This window comes from Chiloscyllium plagiosum, chromosome 31 (genome assembly GCF_004010195.1).
Source record: "Chiloscyllium plagiosum isolate BGI_BamShark_2017 chromosome 31, ASM401019v2, whole genome shotgun sequence".
Taxonomy (NCBI): Eukaryota; Metazoa; Chordata; class Chondrichthyes; order Orectolobiformes; family Hemiscylliidae; genus Chiloscyllium; species Chiloscyllium plagiosum.
In genome coordinates, this window is record NC_057740.1 from 40701384 (window position 1) to 40720277 (window position 18894).

Consider the following 18894-nt stretch of genomic DNA (forward strand, 5'->3'; position numbering starts at 1 on the left):
GAACGTCGATTCTCCTGTTCCCTGGATGCAGCCTGACCTGCTGTGCTTCTCCAGCAACACATTTTCAGCTCTGATCTCCAGCATCTGCAGCCCTCACTTTCTCCTCCATGGGAGATGGGGCTGAGTTAGCAATGATAAGAAGATAATTGGAGTGGATGATAGGATGGGTGTTGAGTTGCTGTGATCAAAGTTCTGATTGCATCCTTATCAGAGACATGTTTGAACTTACAGATTAACTGAGAAAAGGAAAAGCAAGATGCACTTTGCTCTGATTGACCCCCGCTTCACTACAATGTGCTGATTAATTACGAGGGCAACTATAGACACACTGGAACTGAGGACTAGGTCATTCAGCCCATCAGACCTGCCCCACCATTCAAAATGATCATGGCTGATCAAACACTTCAATCCTTATCCTCACCCCCATCTCCATGACCCTATATGCCACTGGTCATCAGAAGTCTGTCAAACTCTATCGTAAACGTACTCAAAGATGTCTTTTACTCAAAGACTGAGCTTCCGCATGGTCGAGAATTCCAAATATTCTAAGTGGTTTCTCCGTTATTTTTAAACTGCAATATCCCACCCCCAGTTTTAATTTAGAGGTGCCAGTGTTGGACTGAGGAGTACAAAGTTAAAAATCACACAACACCAGGTTATAGTCCAGGATGGACCAAAACCTGTTGGACTATAACCTGGTGTGTGATTTTTAACTTTGTCCACCCCAGTCCAACACCGACACATTCACATCATAACTACCATCGACACCACTAACTGCCAGCTCAAAGTAGGGAGAATCTCCAAGCAGATCACACGTATCGACACAGACATCAAGTTTCTACAGGAAAGCAGGAAAGATCCCAAAAGGATTACGGATCACGAACCCACTCAAATCAACCTACAACACAGACTACGCAGAGAGACTTTGGACTAGCCTGGTGTGGTGTGATTTTTGACTTTGTCCATGCCTAGTTTCAGACATCCTAACCAGGGAAACACCTTACCTGCATCAAGTGTGTCAACCTCTTTAAGGGTTTTGTATGCTTCAATGAAATGACCCCTCATTCTTCAAAGCTCTCGAGAACACAAGCCCTTTTTGCCTTGAGTTTTGAAGCTTTGTTCTTCCTGCCCTCATTTTGTCTTGTTACCTCGTTGCTGTTCTTGAAATGGTAAGTATCCATGGTAATAAGCGATCAAATTCCTGCGACATTGCACTCGGAGTGGAACCCGGAGCACTGTGCCACAATGTTGAGGGGAAACAAAGGAAGGTACATCTAAAAATATGACTAAAACTCTGCAGAAGATTGCAGCCCAAAACAATAAGCTTATTTCTGTCTCCAAAAGAGCTGCCACACCCTCTGAGCATTTTCAGTGTTTTCTGTTTTTAAGTTATTGATCTGTGTGAGTTGTTGCCTTTATTATTAAAAATGCCCCCATCAGTTCCAACTGGCCTTAGTCTGGTTCCAGAGCATTTCTAACTGGGCACAGGATGCTGGGTAAGGTCCGGCAAAAACCACTTATAGCCAAATGAAGGAGGCCAGCTGTCACCTTTCCCTCCACGCCTCAGATTCCTAGAAGCAGCAAGGCGCCGATGGAGCTCCCTGGGAAACCCTGAGGAATATTTAGATGGGCTGAGTGGCCTCACCATTTGCTTGCTGCCTGACAACAATGACCCTCTGGGTGGGGTTGGGTGGTGGACTCTTACTGTCCCCCACTGCCCAGCTGGTGGAAGCTGCAAGGACTATTCCTAAATTGAAGTTTTGAAGGAAGTGGTGTGAGATTTTCGATGGAGATGGGGTGCAGGAACTTGGGGGTAAAGGCAGAAGATTGTCACCAAGTAGGCATGATGGGCCGAAGAGCCTCCTTCTACACCATATTGACTCTGTGATTCGGGAGAAGTTGTACAAAAGAGGCCTGTTTCCATTTTCAGTGGGGATCCTGCTGTTCCTTCAAGGTCAAAGGTGTCTGATTGGCCCACTGTCATTGAGAGCTCACACATCAGTTATTGGCAAATTCGGGGGGAATCACATTGAGTGACTGTATCCCACACGGTGAAGGTTTCTGGCCGACAGCAGTTCGGGACTGACAGACCCCACCCTCATCTTCTGAATGACCATTTGGCAACCAACTCAGTGAGATTTTCTTCATATTCATTCACGTGATGTGGGTGTCACTGACCAAGCCAGCAATTATTGCCCATCCCTAATTGCCCCAGAGGGTAGTTAAGAGTCAACCACGTTGCTGTGGGTCTGAAGTCACATGTAGGCCAGACCAGGTAAGGATGGCAGATTTCCTAAGGACTGCAGATGCTGGAGATCAGAGTCGAAAGTGTGGAGCTGGAAAAGCACAGCCGGTCAGGCAGCATCTGAGGAGCAGGAAAGTCAATGTTTCAGGCATAAGCCCTTCATCAATCCTTACTTTTTCCTAATAAAGGCTGCCCTACTTGCTTGCTCTCCCTGTTTGTAACTTTTGATGATTCCACTGTGAAAACAATTCCCAGGGAGTGTCCTCAAATCAGTCCCAGAGATTGGCAGGGAGTTGCAATCTGTGTCCATTCCTACACCCCCAGACACAACTCCATGTTGGGTCAGAGTCACTCACAGGAAAGTGATCGGGAAAGGAAACATTGACCAATCTCCGAAATTGTTTTAAAAAAAAACTGCGGATGCTGGAGATCTGAAACAAACACAAACAGAGTGTGCTGGAGAAACTCAGCAGGTCTGTGGAGGGAGAGAGAGAGAAAGAGAGAGAGAGAGAGAGAGAGAGACAAAGTTAACGTTTTGAGTCTAATGACTCTTCTCCAGAACTGTTGTGTGGAAGGTCGAGGGACTGAGAGAGTCAGCGTGCAGCAGAGGAATCTCCCTCAAATTCCAGGAGGGAATTTTTAACCTTTCCCAAACTAATCAAGAGAGAGGTACGGACATTTTTTGGTTTTGTTTTCAAAAGTGTCTCCACAACCCAACGTAACTCACAGCCAGTTGAGTACTTTTTCAGGTGTACTCACCATCACAATATAGAAAACACAACAGCACTAATGTGCACAGCAAGATCCCACACTCTGAACCAGCACTGTGACAACTGGCAGACAATCAGTTATAATACTGTCTACGTTAAGAGATAATTCTGGGCTAAAACATCACCCATCACTCCCTGCTTTTCCCCCCAAATTAAAATCTTTTACATTCACATGAGGGCATAGAGCGGGCTCATCTCATCTGAAATATATCACATCCGACAGTGCAGCACACCCTTAACACTGACCCTCCAACAGTGAGGCACTTCCTCAGCACTGACCCTCCAACAGTGCAGCACTCCCTCCAACAGTGCGGCTCTCCTTCAGTACTGACCTTTCGACAGTCTGTGCTCCCTCAGCACTGACCCTCCGACAGTGCAATACTCCCAGAACACTGGCCCTCTGAAAGTGTGGTGTTTCCTCAGCACTGACCCTCCGACAGTGAGGCGCTACCTCAGCACTGACCCTCCGACAGTGCAATACTCCCAGAACACTGGCCCTCTGACAGTGTGGTGTTTCCTGAGCACTAACCCTCTGACAATGCAGCACTCCCTCAGCACTGACCCTCCAACAGTGAGGCACTTCCGCAGCACTGACCCTCCAACAGTGCCCACTCCCTCAGCACTGACCCTCCGACAGTGCGGCACTCCCTCAGCACTCCCTCCAACAGTGCGGCTCTCCCTCAGTACTGACCTTTCGACAGTCTGTGCTCCCTCAGCACTGACCCTCCGACAGTCTGTGCTCCCTCAGCACTGACCCTCCGACAGTGAGGCGCTCCCTCAGCACTGACCCTCCGACAGTGCGGCACTTCTTCTGCACTGACCCTCCGACAGTGCAGCACTCCCTTGGTACTGCAGTCCGAGGAGGGGGCCTCACTGATTCAGGTGCCACCTTTCAAATTCAGAAAGTAAAGCCCAGCCCTGTTTTCTCATTCCCCTGCTCCCCTCCCCCAGACTGGTACGTGATCTCTGTGCTACTATCTGAAGAAATGTCCCCGCCAATAAATTGTCCCTGACTGTGCCAAATTAGACTGTGTTATACCTCTCCCCTCTAAGATCACTATTTGTGATAAGTCCAATGTTTCGCTAACCGCCCATTGACTTATGAATGTTTATATTGCAGGCTCGGCAGCATGAGAACATTCTAGAATTGGAGAAGAGGATGAAAGAGCTTGAACAGCTGAACCACAACCTCACCATCAAACAACAACAACTGGATGGTTAGCTGTCCTCAGACATTCCATGATTATGTTGGTGACGGGTGTATCTGCCTGGGACCTTTGTGGAAACATTCTCGAAATGTGGGCTTTGTGGCTCACCTTCTCTGGAATAATGGCGTCTCCTCTTGAAACAGTGACTTAACAATAACAGGAAACCCCCAGCCCTGTCCTCACCACACTCCCCACTGTTACTTGGTCAGTTCCCCGGGCTGGAGTTAATCATCTCAATATCAATTCTATCAATAGAATTTGAAGAAGAAATTCTTGGGTTTAAGTTTCTGTCAATGGGTCTGAGCGTATACTGCAGGCTGCCTCTTCTGTTTAGTATTCGAGGGGCTGCATTACTAGTGGAGCTGCGTCTCGGTTTCCAACATTTAAAGGCTGTCGTGCCCACTCTTACATCTCCTGGCTCCAGTTTGAAGCATCCCTGACACTCTGACCAGTAAAATTAGCACATTTTTCATTCACTGCTGTTTGCTGTGCATGTTTGCGACAGCAGTTACACTCCCAATAGGCTGTAGATGCTGGCAGCTGTGACTAGATTGTGTTGGGATATCTGGTCGGCATGGACGGGTTGGACCAAAGGGTCTGTTTCCATGCTGTACATCTCTATGACTATGACTCTAAGATGATTTCAGAAATGCTGAGACCATAAAAGCTGCTACTGAAAAATAAGTTCCTCTTTTTTGAAGTTTGGGGAAATTTTGAATCTTCCTTCTTTAATTTGGCAAATTCCCAACTTGGGAAATTTCTGGAGTGTGAGTAAGTCCACATGAAACACTGTCAAACCGAGCCCATCGATATGTTTGTGTTCTGTACAGAAAGCCTTCACAGAGCAGCATGGGTCTACACACCTGATCCTTTTGTCACATCCCATAAAGAACAGCATTAACTCTAACAACACATCGTGCTCTTGGTTCCCATTTATCCCCTAGCAACAAGCTCCTATATATCAAGAACCTTTTGCAACCTTTTGTCTGACAGAAGGATTGGAATTAAAACCAATTGAGATTTGCTCCATTTTTACAGTTAATAACAAATACTTTTGGTCATTTCCTTTATGTTATTAGTGTTGCACACAGAATATTTTATGAATGTGGGATGCCATATCCCCATCAAACACTCACAGAGTAAAGCTCCCTCTACACTGTCCCCCCATCAAACACTCCCAGGACAGGGACAACATGGGGTTAGACACAGGAGAAAGCTAACCATCCTGATGATCTCACCATGAGAGTGGATCTGTTTCTAACATGTTGTGTCTAATACAACTAAAACAACCAGATGTAGCAATGGGAAACCCAATATTTGGTAACACCTGTACAAACAACGTGGTTTTTGATTTAGATCTGAACCCCTGCTCTCGGGGTGAAAGACATTAGTTTTTTAAAAAAATGGTACTCCTTCTTCTCATTTCTCTCCATGTTGCTGGCTTTGTTGATTAGATGAAATCAAGAAATGCCAAGAACAATCTGACCGATGTCACAGGGAGGAGGAGTTAATGAATAACAAACTGAAGGCAGCAGGAGAAGAGTTAAGGCAATGTCGGCTGGACAGGTGAGTGACAACAACAGCAACTTGCATTTATATAGCACCTTTCATTGTAGTAAATCATCTCAACAGGGGCGTTACAGGAACATTATTTAATAAAGTTTGGACTCTAAGACTTAAAGGAAATTTTAAGACAAAAGCTTGATTTGAACGAGCTGAAGAAAGAAATGTAGAGAGAGGAAGGGGGTAGAGTGGTGAAGGGGGGTTAGAGAGGTGAAGGGGGGTTAGAGTGGTGAAGGGGGTTAGAGTGGTGAAGGGGGGTTAGAGAGGTGAAGGGGGGTTAGAGTGGTGAAGGGGGTTAGAGTGGTGAAGGGGGGTTAGAGAGGTGAAGGGGGGTTAGAGTGGTGAAGGGGGTTAGAGTGGTGAAGGGGGGTTAGAGAGGTGAAGGGGGGTTAGAGTGGTGAAGGGGGTTAGAGTGGTGAAGGGGGGTTAGAGAGGTGAAGGGGGGTTAGAGTGGTGAAGGGGGTTAGAGTGGTGAAGGGGGGTTAGAGAGGTGAAGGGGGGTTAGAGTGGTGAAGGGGGTTAGAGTGGTGAAGGGGGGTTAGAGAGGTGAAGGGGGGTTAGAGTGGTGAAGGGGGTTAGAGTGGTGAAGGGGGGTTAGAGAGGTGAAGGGGGGTTAGAGTGGTGAAGGGGGTTAGAGTGGTGAAGGGGGGTTAGAGAGGTGAAGGGGGGTTAGAGTGGTGAAGGGGGTTAGAGTGGTGAAGGGGGGTTAGAGAGGTGAAGGGGGGTTAGAGTGGTGAAGGGGGTTAGAGTGGTGAAGGGGGGTTAGAGAGGTGAAGGGGGGTTAGAGTGGTGAAGGGGGTTAGAGTGGTGAAGGGGGGTTAGAGAGGTGAAGGGGGGTTAGAGTGGTGAAGGGGGTTAGAGTGGTGAAGGGGGGTTAGAGAGGTGAAGGGGGGTTAGAGTGGTGAAGGGGGTTAGAGTGGTGAAGGGGGGTTAGAGAGGTGAAGGGGGGTTAGAGTGGTGAAGGGGGTTAGAGTGGTGAAGGGGGGTTAGAGAGGTGAAGGGGGGTTAGAGTGGTGAAGGGGGTTAGAGTGGTGAAGGGGGGTTAGAGAGGTGAAGGGGGGTTAGAGTGGTGAAGGGGGTTAGAGTGGTGAAGGGGGGTTAGAGAGGTGAAGGGGGGTTAGAGTGGTGAAGGGGGTTAGAGTGGTGAAGGGGGGTTAGAGAGGTGAAGGGGGGTTAGAGTGGTGAAGGGGGTTAGAGTGGTGAAGGGGGGTTAGAGAGGTGAAGGGGGGTTAGAGTGGTGAAGGGGGTTAGAGTGGTGAAGGGGGGTTAGAGAGGTGAAGGGGGGTTAGAGTGGTGAAGGGGGTTAGAGTGGTGAAGGGGGGTTAGAGAGGTGAAGGGGGGTTAGAGTGGTGAAGGGGGTTAGAGTGGTGAAGGGGGGTTAGAGAGGTGAAGGGGGGTTAGAGTGGTGAAGGGGGTTAGAGTGGTGAAGGGGGGTTAGAGAGGTGAAGGGGGGTTAGAGTGGTGAAGGGGGTTAGAGTGGTGAAGGGGGGTTAGAGAGGTGAAGGGGGGTTAGAGTGGTGAAGGGGGTTAGAGTGGTGAAGGGGGGTTAGAGAGGTGAAGGGGGGTTAGAGTGGTGAAGGGGGTTAGAGTGGTGAAGGGGGGTTAGAGAGGTGAAGGGGGGTTAGAGTGGTGAAGGGGGTTAGAGTGGTGAAGGGGGGTTAGAGAGGTGAAGGGGGGTTAGAGTGGTGAAGGGGGTTAGAGTGGTGAAGGGGGGTTAGAGAGGTGAAGGGGGGTTAGAGTGGTGAAGGGGGTTAGAGTGGTGAAGGGGGGTTAGAGAGGTGAAGGGGGGTTAGAGTGGTGAAGGGGGTTAGAGTGGTGAAGGGGGGTTAGAGAGGTGAAGGGGGGTTAGAGTGGTGAAGGGGGTTAGAGTGGTGAAGGGGGGTTAGAGAGGTGAAGGGGGGTTAGAGTGGTGAAGGGGGTTAGAGTGGTGAAGGGGGGTTAGAGAGGTGAAGGGGGGTTAGAGTGGTGAAGGGGGTTAGAGTGGTGAAGGGGGGTTAGAGAGGTGAAGGGGGGTTAGAGTGGTGAAGGGGGTTAGAGTGGTGAAGGGGGGTTAGAGAGGTGAAGGGGGGTTAGAGTGGTGAAGGGGGTTAGAGTGGTGAAGGGGGGTTAGAGAGGTGAAGGGGGGTTAGAGTGGTGAAGGGGGTTAGAGTGGTGAAGGGGGGTTAGAGAGGTGAAGGGGGGTTAGAGTGGTGAAGGGGGTTAGAGTGGTGAAGGGGGGTTAGAGAGGTGAAGGGGGGTTAGAGTGGTGAAGGGGGTTAGAGTGGTGAAGGGGGGTTAGAGAGGTGAAGGGGGGTTAGAGTGGTGAAGGGGGTTAGAGTGGTGAAGGGGGGTTAGAGAGGTGAAGGGGGGTTAGAGTGGTGAAGGGGGTTAGAGTGGTGAAGGGGGGTTAGAGAGGTGAAGGGGGGTTAGAGTGGTGAAGGGGGTTAGAGTGGTGAAGGGGGGTTAGAGAGGTGAAGGGGGGTTAGAGTGGTGAAGGGGGTTAGAGTGGTGAAGGGGGGTTAGAGAGGTGAAGGGGGGTTAGAGTGGTGAAGGGGGTTAGAGTGGTGAAGGGGGGTTAGAGAGGTGAAGGGGGGTTAGAGTGGTGAAGGGGGTTAGAGTGGTGAAGGGGGGTTAGAGAGGTGAAGGGGGGTTAGAGTGGTGAAGGGGGTTAGAGTGGTGAAGGGGGGTTAGAGAGGTGAAGGGGGGTTAGAGTGGTGAAGGGGGTTAGAGTGGTGAAGGGGGGTTAGAGAGGTGAAGGGGGGTTAGAGTGGTGAAGGGGGTTAGAGTGGTGAAGGGGGGTTAGAGAGGTGAAGGGGGGTTAGAGTGGTGAAGGGGGTTAGAGTGGTGAAGGGGGGTTAGAGAGGTGAAGGGGGGTTAGAGTGGTGAAGGGGGTTAGAGTGGTGAAGGGGGGTTAGAGAGGTGAAGGGGGGTTAGAGTGGTGAAGGGGGTTAGAGTGGTGAAGGGGGGTTAGAGAGGTGAAGGGGGGTTAGAGTGGTGAAGGGGGTTAGAGTGGTGAAGGGGGGTTAGAGAGGTGAAGGGGGGTTAGAGTGGTGAAGGGGGTTAGAGTGGTGAAGGGGGGTTAGAGAGGTGAAGGGGGGTTAGAGTGGTGAAGGGGGTTAGAGTGGTGAAGGGGGGTTAGAGAGGTGAAGGGGGGTTAGAGTGGTGAAGGGGGTTAGAGTGGTGAAGGGGGGTTAGAGAGGTGAAGGGGGGTTAGAGTGGTGAAGGGGGTTAGAGTGGTGAAGGGGGGTTAGAGAGGTGAAGGGGGGTTAGAGTGGTGAAGGGGGTTAGAGTGGTGAAGGGGGGTTAGAGAGGTGAAGGGGGGTTAGAGTGGTGAAGGGGGTTAGAGTGGTGAAGGGGGGTTAGAGAGGTGAAGGGGGGTTAGAGTGGTGAAGGGGGTTAGAGTGGTGAAGGGGGGTTAGAGAGGTGAAGGGGGGTTAGAGTGGTGAAGGGGGTTAGAGTGGTGAAGGGGGGTTAGAGAGGTGAAGGGGGGTTAGAGTGGTGAAGGGGGTTAGAGTGGTGAAGGGGGGTTAGAGAGGTGAAGGGGGGTTAGAGTGGTGAAGGGGGTTAGAGTGGTGAAGGGGGGTTAGAGAGGTGAAGGGGGGTTAGAGTGGTGAAGGGGGTTAGAGTGGTGAAGGGGGGTTAGAGAGGTGAAGGGGGGTTAGAGTGGTGAAGGGGGTTAGAGTGGTGAAGGGGGGTTAGAGAGGTGAAGGGGGGTTAGAGTGGTGAAGGGGGTTAGAGTGGTGAAGGGGGGTTAGAGAGGTGAAGGGGGGTTAGAGTGGTGAAGGGGGTTAGAGTGGTGAAGGGGGGTTAGAGAGGTGAAGGGGGGTTAGAGTGGTGAAGGGGGTTAGAGTGGTGAAGGGGGGTTAGAGAGGTGAAGGGGGTTAGACAGGCAATGCTAGAGCTTTGGACTGTTTGGTTATTAAAGTTTAGCAAAAAGTAAATCTAAGAATTTATGCTGCTGCTTATAAGTTAAGAGTTGAACATTTATACAGCGTAAAGTGAGGTGATATGTTACAAAGGAATTTCTCCCAGAGGGAATTGAATATCTGGAATTCTATACCCAGGAGAGTTGTGGGGGTTAGATCACCGAGAGTACTTTAGAGGAATTAGATTCCAGAACAATCAGGGTGCTGTAGGTGATACAGAGTGAGATCACCCTGCTCTTGTTGAATGGGAGAGGTGGGCAGGGGGAGGGAGGGAGAGTCTGAGGGGCTGACTGGCCTATTTCTTATATTTTAATAACTTCAATATCTGAGAAGCTTGTAAGGTTTCAGTGCAAGTTACTTATCCCACTTATACCAGAAGTAAAAGCAGACCTGACCCCAATCTCCCTGCTCCTTCTCTAACTGTCTTGAAGTTTTCTCTTTCCAATGTCAGTTTGAACCCTCTTTATTCCAAACATGATAATAATACAGTTCACTTTAATGGTCAAGTATTTGCTATTATCAGGAGAAAGTGAGGGCTGCAGATGCTGGAAATCAGAGCTGAAAATGTGTTGCTGGAAAAGCACAGCAGGTCAGGCAGCATCCAGGGAACAGGAGAATCGACGTTTCGGGCATAAGCCCTTCTTCAGGAAGGTTTCAGGGCTTATGCGCGAAACGTCGATTCTCCTGTTCCCTGGATGCTGCCTGACCTGCTGCGCTTTTCCAGCAACACATTTTCAGCGTATTTGCTATTATCACCTTACTTTACAAATCCAGACACAGTCCACCTCCAAAACAGCCCGGCTCTGCTCAGCCTTCAGTTTAATAAAACCTCAGGATCAGTTGTTTTCCTGAAGTCATTATCAGTGCAGCTGTGGGAATAGAAAGGAATATGTTCCACACAGCAGATATGCAACATCCAGGATAGTTAGTGCCTCCCACTCATCCTATCAGAAATAAGGACATCAACCCTCCCTTATTCTTTATCACATTCTGATAAAATTCCTCATTCCCATGGAAACAAAGCCACCTCAACTTGCTGTACTGTTCTTTCCAGTTGGTTTAGTTTAGTTAGGCATCTAGTATTAGCCAGTGTCTTCCTTTTTAAGATTCCTTTTCTCATCTACTTCCTTCTTTCTGAACATCGACTGTACTTAAACAGCATTAAAATCTCAATCATTGTAAGGAATAAAACAATACACACGCAAGTATTTAGATATTCCTGAGACGGCATTGTAGCGGTGCTCTAAAAGAAACAATTTAGAATGAAGTAATTATCCTAATCACCCAAAAAAACCTAACAGAGCCCTGACAGCTGTAATCCTAAACAGCAATGATACAGCTTGGACAATCAGCCCTCAGTGCTCCAGGACTGAATGGGATGGTTGCGGAGATCGCTGGGAGTGGAGGGTCACTGCAGATTACAGAGTCATGACAAAAGTATTTGAAAACTTGGTTAAGAATTAGAAAAATGAAACTGTACAGCAGCCAACATAGATCAGTGAGCAGAGGGGGTGCTGGGTGAACCAGACTCAAGAATTCAGGCGTCAGAAATTTGGATGAGGGTGGGAGGTGAGTAGTTAGCGAGAATACTGGAATTATCCAAATCTTTATCACTTTAAAAGGGGGAAGCATTGCTGCCTCACAGCGCCAGGGACCTGGGTTCAATTCCAGCCTCAGGTGACTGACTGTGTGGAGTTTGCACATTCTCCCCGTGTCTGCGTGGGTTTCTTCCGGGTGCTCCGGTTTCCTCCCACAGTCCAAAGATATGCACGTTAGGTGGGTTAGCCATGGGAAATTGTCCTTTAGTGCTCAAGGATGTGCAGGTTAACTGGATTAAGTACGGTAAATGTGGGGTTACAGGGATAAGGTGGATGCTCTTCATTGGGTCGATGCAGACTTGATGGGGAAAATGACCTCTGTATGCACTGTAGGGATTCTATGAAAAAATTAATTTTAGAACATAGAACAGTATAGCAAAGTACAGGCCCTTCGGCCTTGATATTGTGCCAATCTCTTATCCTACTCTAAGACCAAACTAACCTACAAACCCTTCATTTTACTATCATCCATGTGCCTATCCAAGGGTCGCTTAAATGACCCAATGTCTCTGACTCAACTACCACTGTTGGCAGTGTATTCCACGCACCCAACACTCTCCGTGCAAAGAACCTACCTCTGACATCTCCCCGAAACTTTCCTCCAATTACCTTCAAATTATGCCCCCTTGTGATAGCCATTTCTGACCTGGAAAAAAGCCTCTCACTACTCACTCTATCTATGCCTCTCATCATCTTGTACACCTCTATCAAGCTGCCTCTCATCCTTCTTCATTCCAATGAAAAAGCCTTAGCTCTCTCAACCTTTCTTCATAAGACATGCCCTCCAGTCCAGGCAGCATCCTGGTAAATCTCCTCTGCACTCTCTCTAAAGCTTCCACAACCTTCCTATGATGAGGGACCAGAACTGAACACAACATTCCATGTGTGGTCTAACCAGGGCTCTATAGAGCTGCAGCAAAACCTCACGGCCTTTAAACTCAATCCCCCCTACTCATGAAAGTCAACACATCATATGTCTTTTTAACAACCCTATCAACTTGGGTGGCAACTTTGAGGGATCTGTGGATATGGACCCCAAGATCTCTCTGTTCCTCCACACTGCCAAGAATCCTGCCTTTAACCCTGTATTCTGCATTCAAATTTGACCTTCCAAAGTGAATCACTTCACACACTTTTCCAGGTTGAACTCCATCTGCCACTTCTCAGCCCAGTTCTGTATCCTGTCAATGTCCCGTTGCAACCTACAACAGCCCTCCACACTATCCACCACGTCATCAGCAAACATATTAACCCACTTTCCACTTCCTCATCATTTTGGTCTTATTTCTTTACAGAAGAAGAGGTTATGAAAGTGTGGAATGAACTACCCAGAAGATAGAAATTGCTGGAAAAGCTCACCAGGTGTGGCAGCAACTGTGGAGAGAGAAATATTATTAACATTTTGAGTCCAATGGCCCTTCTTCAGGGACTCAAAACATTAACTCTGTTTTTCTCCCCATAGATGCTGCCAGATTGCTGAGTTTCTCCAGCACTTTGTTTTTAGTTTCAGATTTCCAGTTTTTTAAAAAGTTACTACTAAAGTTAGTTGATCTGAACGTAATGGGAAGTTTGAGAGAAAGTTCAAGTAGAAATACATTTATTGAATGGAAATTGGAAACAGTTTCAGTGTGAAATTTCAAATGGGAATTGGAGAAATATATGAAGTGGAATTATCTGCAGAAATAAACACGAGAAAGGACCCCATGAGAATGGGATGAATTGGAGAGCCCTGCTAAAGAGCCAGTGCAGACTTGATGAGCTGAATGGCCTCCTTCTGTAGTGGAACATTTTATCTTAGAGAACAGGTAGGCAGATGTCATGAGATACTGCAGATGCTGGAGATTAGAGTCAAGATCAGAGTGGTGCTGGAAAAGCACAGCAGGTCAGGCAGCATCCGAGGAACAGGAAAATCGATGTTTCAGGCAAAAGCCCTTCATCAGAAGGGAAATTGGTGTTTCGGGCAAAAATCCTGATGTACGACTTTTGCCTGAAATGTCGATTCTCCTGCTCCTCAGATGCTGCCTGACTTGCTGTGCTTTTCCAGCACCGCACTCGTCATGAGATACTTGCGTGTTCTGCCACTGGTCAGTTATGTCCCACCGGTCCTGCATGTCCTGATATATATGACCCTGTTCTTTATTGGATATCACTCATCAATTCCTGTCTATCATGTTTCTTTCATTGAGTTCATTAGTTCCACAACCAAAGCCTCTTCTGGTGACTATTGCCCTAAAGGGAAAAGGTTGTCCCCTGAATATATTCAAGGTTCTTTTTATTTTGTGCTGTCTGATAATGGCTTCTGTTCAGACCAAATCTTTCTAAAATATTATCCTCTTATAGAGATGGCTGCCAGAAACTGCATGGCCAAGCGAGTAGAGTGCATGGAATCCACACTGGCTTGATTGCTCTGTCCATTGCGTTTTTCAATTTACTGTGCTGAGGTAAGTGCTCCCACCAATTGCTGGTTCAAAGAACTATCTTTCCTCCAGCTGAGATACTAGTAGAGCACGTAAATGCCCATCATTCTTTACGTGCTCTACTAGTATCTAAGCTGGAGGAAAGATAGTTCTTTTTCTCTGTCTTTTCTCTAACATTGGAGCCTGAAAGTTTGAAGTTCCTGTTAATCTGCAAATTTCTCTGCAATTAAACTCTGACTGACCTTAAGACTTAAAGCAATTCGACTCTGAACGTCTAGATGATTTACCTCAAATAGACTCTGAATAGCATTGTGATTTGCTATAATGATTCCGACAGATCTCTTAATCCTTAATGGGAATTTGGTATATAATACAAGCAGGAACAAATGGAACTAATCAACTATTTCAAAGACATGAATTGATATAGACACAGACATGATGGACTGATTGGCCTCCTTCAATAAGATTCCATGATTTAAAAGCTCGTTGTTTCTTTTTTAGGATCTGTACATGGATGGGATTTGCCCTTTCTACAAGAAAAGAGAAAAAAAGGATGTGTTTTCTGTACATTGTCTCTCCTGAGGTCGATATCAATCCAACACAAGGTGGAACAAATTTCAGAACGTGTATCATTGGCATTTCCAGCTCAAAAAACAAACAACCCAGTGTCTCACTGGAAACCCAATATCATACGTAGGAACCTTGTCATAAGGAGGAGTTAATTGGTAGAGAAATTCATTGGCAGACATTAATTAGTTTAACAATCTTACACAGGCGATTCTGCAAACAACTAAATTCCAATTGATAGACCCAGAAAGCCCAGAGATGATGATGTAGGGGGGCAATGATGAAAAAATTTGTGAAACTTGTTTGTGATCACACCAGTCTCCATCATTGAGCGTGAATTATGTCAAGGCAAATCTCCCAGGGCTAAACTCAAATCTGGTGCCTCTCGGGCAGTCTCTCCCATCCCAGTGCCTGCAAGTCACAGACACACTGTCCCCAATCAATTGCCCATTCTCTTGGAGACTGATGTTTCTTGGCCAATTCCTCCACTTTAACTCAATTTACTGATGGACTGACCCCTCCAGCACAGTCAGGAACAGATATTTTTACATCCCCCCCCCCCCAGTGGTCACCACTTATCTTTACCCCTTACTCACTTAACAACTCGTCATCTAATTTCTGTTTTGTTAGGGTTCCCATTGACAGTGTACAAGGACCAACTTTAAATTAAAAGCGATTATGAAGAGCCCAATTACCAACGGTCACTGAAAGGGTGAATTTAGTGTGTTCCATTCCGGTGATATACACCAGCATTAAAACACTGGCTTTGAATGCTTGCATTTTAATCACTGTTCCTAGCTCCTCAGATCACTTTGCTTTTCATATGTTCCATTTGTGTGAACCGGCCATCACATGAACAATTCAGGAAGGCCAACTTGCATAGGCTCCCCCTTTCCAACACACGGAATTTGGACCATAGGCCTGTTGTGAGGTGGGACAGGTTGCAATATGTTTAAGAATGGGCTAGGATCACTATTCCTCATCAGAAGTGATCATTCAGCCACTTAAACTATTCAACGGATTAAAATAATGGTGTTTGGATTGATAACGAAAACCCTACAAAATGCTGGCAGGGTCTCGGAAACTGGCTATCTATTGCTGGATCACCAGGAAATACAGATTCATCTTGTGGACTATGGAGTATGTTAAACACTGGGAAATAAATCGTACAGCATTAAAAAAAAAGTGTGCTTTTATTATTTTGCTTCAGCATTAGCTTGTTAGTTATAAAATAAAGAGAAATAATTATAAAAATAAAAATCAGCTGCTTCATCACTTGAAGGTCACATAGTGAATGTATCAGTGAATTTATCCAACTGAAGCCAGGAATTCTCCAGGGATTGAGAACTGGCTCCTGGAAAAGTGAGTCCAGGACTTTTACATCATTGGAAATTTCACTTTTAAAAGAAAACTGAATTGCTTGTGTTCTTTATTATTGATGGAAAACCAGAATCATGAATTCAGTATAATTTGCAAAACAACTATGTACTTAAATAATTTGTACGTTTTGTATCTTGGAATAAAATAACTTCTCTGCTCTTCCTACCTTGTATTTTCCTCACATCACTGTCATACACCTGTCCTTGGTATTGGAAATCACTTGACAAGGGGAGTATTTACTGACTATTTCACAGCTCGCTTTTCCAACTCCATACATTTGTTCTCAGAACTGTTCAAGCTCCGGACCCAGGACAGATTCGAAATGGGATGTTTTCAGGCCCATTTCCAGACTCTTGATCACATAATCTAAACTGAGAATTACTGTGCCACCATTAGGGAGCGCCGCACTGTCGGAGGGTCAGTACTGAGGGAGCGTCGCATTGTTAGAGGGTCAGTACTAAGGGAGTGCTGCGCTGTTAGAGGGTCAGTACTAAGGGAGTGCTGCGCTGTTGGAGGGTCAGTGCTGATGGTGAGCCGCTCTGTGAGGGGATCAATACTGAGGGAGTGCTGTGACTTCAGTGTTTTGAAATTTGGAGGCAAGTGGTTTTGACCAAAGCCACAGTGAACACAGTGTGGCTAAGGAATGGAACTTACATTTATATACAGTACTATAAACCAGACTTCAGTTGTGGATAAATTGTTGGTGATTCTAAAAGATAAGATTTATAAACATCTGGAGAGGCAAACGTTGATCGGTGATAGGCAGCATGGTTTTGTGCAAAACCTGATTGAGTTTTTTGAGGAAGTTACCAAAAAGATTAAAGAGGGCAGAGCAGTAGACATTGTTAATCCAGATAAGAGTAAAACCTTTGTCAAGGTTCTGCATGATTAATTTATCAGCAAAGTTAGGTCACATGGGATTCATGATTAGCTTGCCAATTCGATACTTAATTAGCTTGATGGCAGGACACAGAGTGATGGTGGAGGGTTCCTTTTCAGACTGGAGGCCTGTCACAGGGATCGTTTCTGTTCGTCATTTATATAAACAATTTGGATGAGAATATAGAAAACATGGTTTGTAAGTTTGTGGATGACTCCAAAATCATTTAAAAATCACCCAACACTAGGTTATAGTCCAACAGCTTTATTTGGAAGCACTAGCTTTCAGAGTGATGCTCCCAGCGCCCCGAAAGCTAACGCTTCCAAATAAACCTGTTGGACTATATACCTGGTGTTGGGTGATTTTTTTTAACTTTGTCCATTCCAGTCCAACAATGGCATCTCCAAATCATGACTAAAATCAGTGGCATTATAGACAGTGAAGGTTTTCTGATATTACCAAGGCAGCTTGATCAAATGGGTCAATGGGCTGAGGAATGGCAGATGGAGTTCAATTTGGATAAATGCGAGGTATTGCATTTTGGTAAAACAAACAGGGAGTAGGGTCCGTACAATTACTGATAGGGCCTTGATTAGTGCTGTAGAACAGAGGGACCTAAGGTTCAGGTACATAATCCATTGAAGTTTGTGTCACATATAGACTGGGTGGTTAAAAAGGCATGGCTAATAATAACCCATTGGTGGGAGGCAATAGCCTAGTGGTATTATCGCTAGACTATTAATCCAGAAACTCAGCTAAAGTTCTGGGAATCTGGGTTCAAATCCCACCATGGAAGATGATAGAATATGAATTCAACAAAGAATCCAGAATTAAAAGTCTAATGGTGACCATTGTTGATTATGGGTGAAACCCATCTGATTCACTAATGCCCTTTAAGGGAAGGAAATCTGCCATCCTTACCTGGTCTGGCCTACATGTGACTCCAGACCCACAGCAACGTGGTTGACTCTTAACTACCCTTCAAGCAATTGGGATGGCAATAAATACTGGGCTAACCAGACATGCCCACATCCTGTGAATAGATTTTTGAAAAAAGCACACTTGCCTTTATTGCTCAGGCCTTTCAGTACAGGAGTTGGGACGTCATGTTGAGGCTGTACAGGACATTGGTGAGGCCTCTTCTGGAATACTGTGTCCAGTTATGGTCACCCTGTTATTGGAAGGATGTTATTAAACTGGAGAGGGTTCAGAAGAGATCTACCAGGATGTTACCAGGTATGGAAGGTTTGAGTTATAAAGAAAGGCTGAGACTTCTTTCACTGGAGCCTGGGAGTTTGAGAGATGACCTTACAGAGGTTATAACATCATGAGGGGTACAGATAGGGCTAATGGCAGGTGTCTTTTCCCTCGGGTGGGGGATTTCACGACAAGAAGGCATATTTTTAAAGTGACAGGAGACAGATTTAAAAAAGACATGACAGGCAAATGATTTACACAGAGGGTGGTTTGGGGGTAGAATGAGTTTCCTGAGGAAGTGGTAGATGTGGGTGGGTACAGTTATAACATTTAAAATATGTTTGTATAAGTACATAGAACAAAAAACATTTGGAGTGATATGGGCCAAGTGCAGGCAAATGAGACTAGTTTAGTATGGGATTATGGTCAGCGTGGACTGGTTGGAACAAAGGGTCAGTTTCTGCACTGGATGACTATCAGCAGTTCAGGATGGTTGAAAACATTTCGCAGCCACTGAAGCATTTTTGCTGAGCAGTCAGTGTTCTCAGACTGGAAACCATTGACTCGACAGCGGTTCAGTAGCTACACAAGCTTATCTCAGTCAGCAGCGGTGATAGAAACGCATCTTCACTGTTGGGGTTGTCAATAACTCAGGATTGCCCCGAAGTCTCTAAACCTTGCACTAAATAGTCATGATTTGGAGGAGCCAGGGTTGGAATGGGGTGTACAAAGTTAAAAAACACACTACACCAGATTATAGTCCAACAGGTTTATTTGGAAGCACTAGCTTTTGGAGCGCCGCTCCTTCACCAGGTGGTGTGCACTATAAGATTGTAGGACAAAAATTTATAACAAAAGTTTACAGTGTGATGGAACTGAAATTACATGTTGACAAAGATCCCGGATTGTTTGTTAAGTCTGTCTGAATATGTTGGTTTCAGTTCTTTCACATGTAAATCACAGAACATTTAAAAGTTACATTCTCAAGTGAACTTTAACGATAGATGCCATGTTGGCCCAGATAATGCACTGAAGGTGTGAGGTGCCCTGTGTGAGACTGTCTGTGCCCCAATGTTCAGACTGATTCTAATCTAAAAAAAGGGATTTACAGAATCTTACATGGATTCATGCAGTTTCTGAGCAAGATAAAATATAATTCTGCAC

The 18894-nt window shown here is 46.2% G+C and overlaps 1 protein-coding gene across 1 annotated transcript in view; it reads left to right on the forward strand.

Moving 5' to 3' along the window:
* The window catches only part of LOC122565469 (DNA ligase 1-like), a 55592-nt gene extending 39777 nt beyond the window's left edge, over positions 1 to 15815 (forward strand). Inside the window, exons 4-7 of the mRNA XM_043721475.1 lie at positions 4136 to 4232; positions 5678 to 5789; positions 13630 to 13730; positions 14208 to 15815. Of these exons, the coding sequence (XP_043577410.1) occupies positions 4136 to 4232; positions 5678 to 5789; positions 13630 to 13729 (309 nt within the window). The 3' untranslated portion in view covers position 13730; positions 14208 to 15815. The remainder of the gene's footprint in view (positions 1 to 4135; positions 4233 to 5677; positions 5790 to 13629; positions 13731 to 14207) is intronic.
* Positions 15816 to 18894: the final 3079 nt, after the last annotated feature.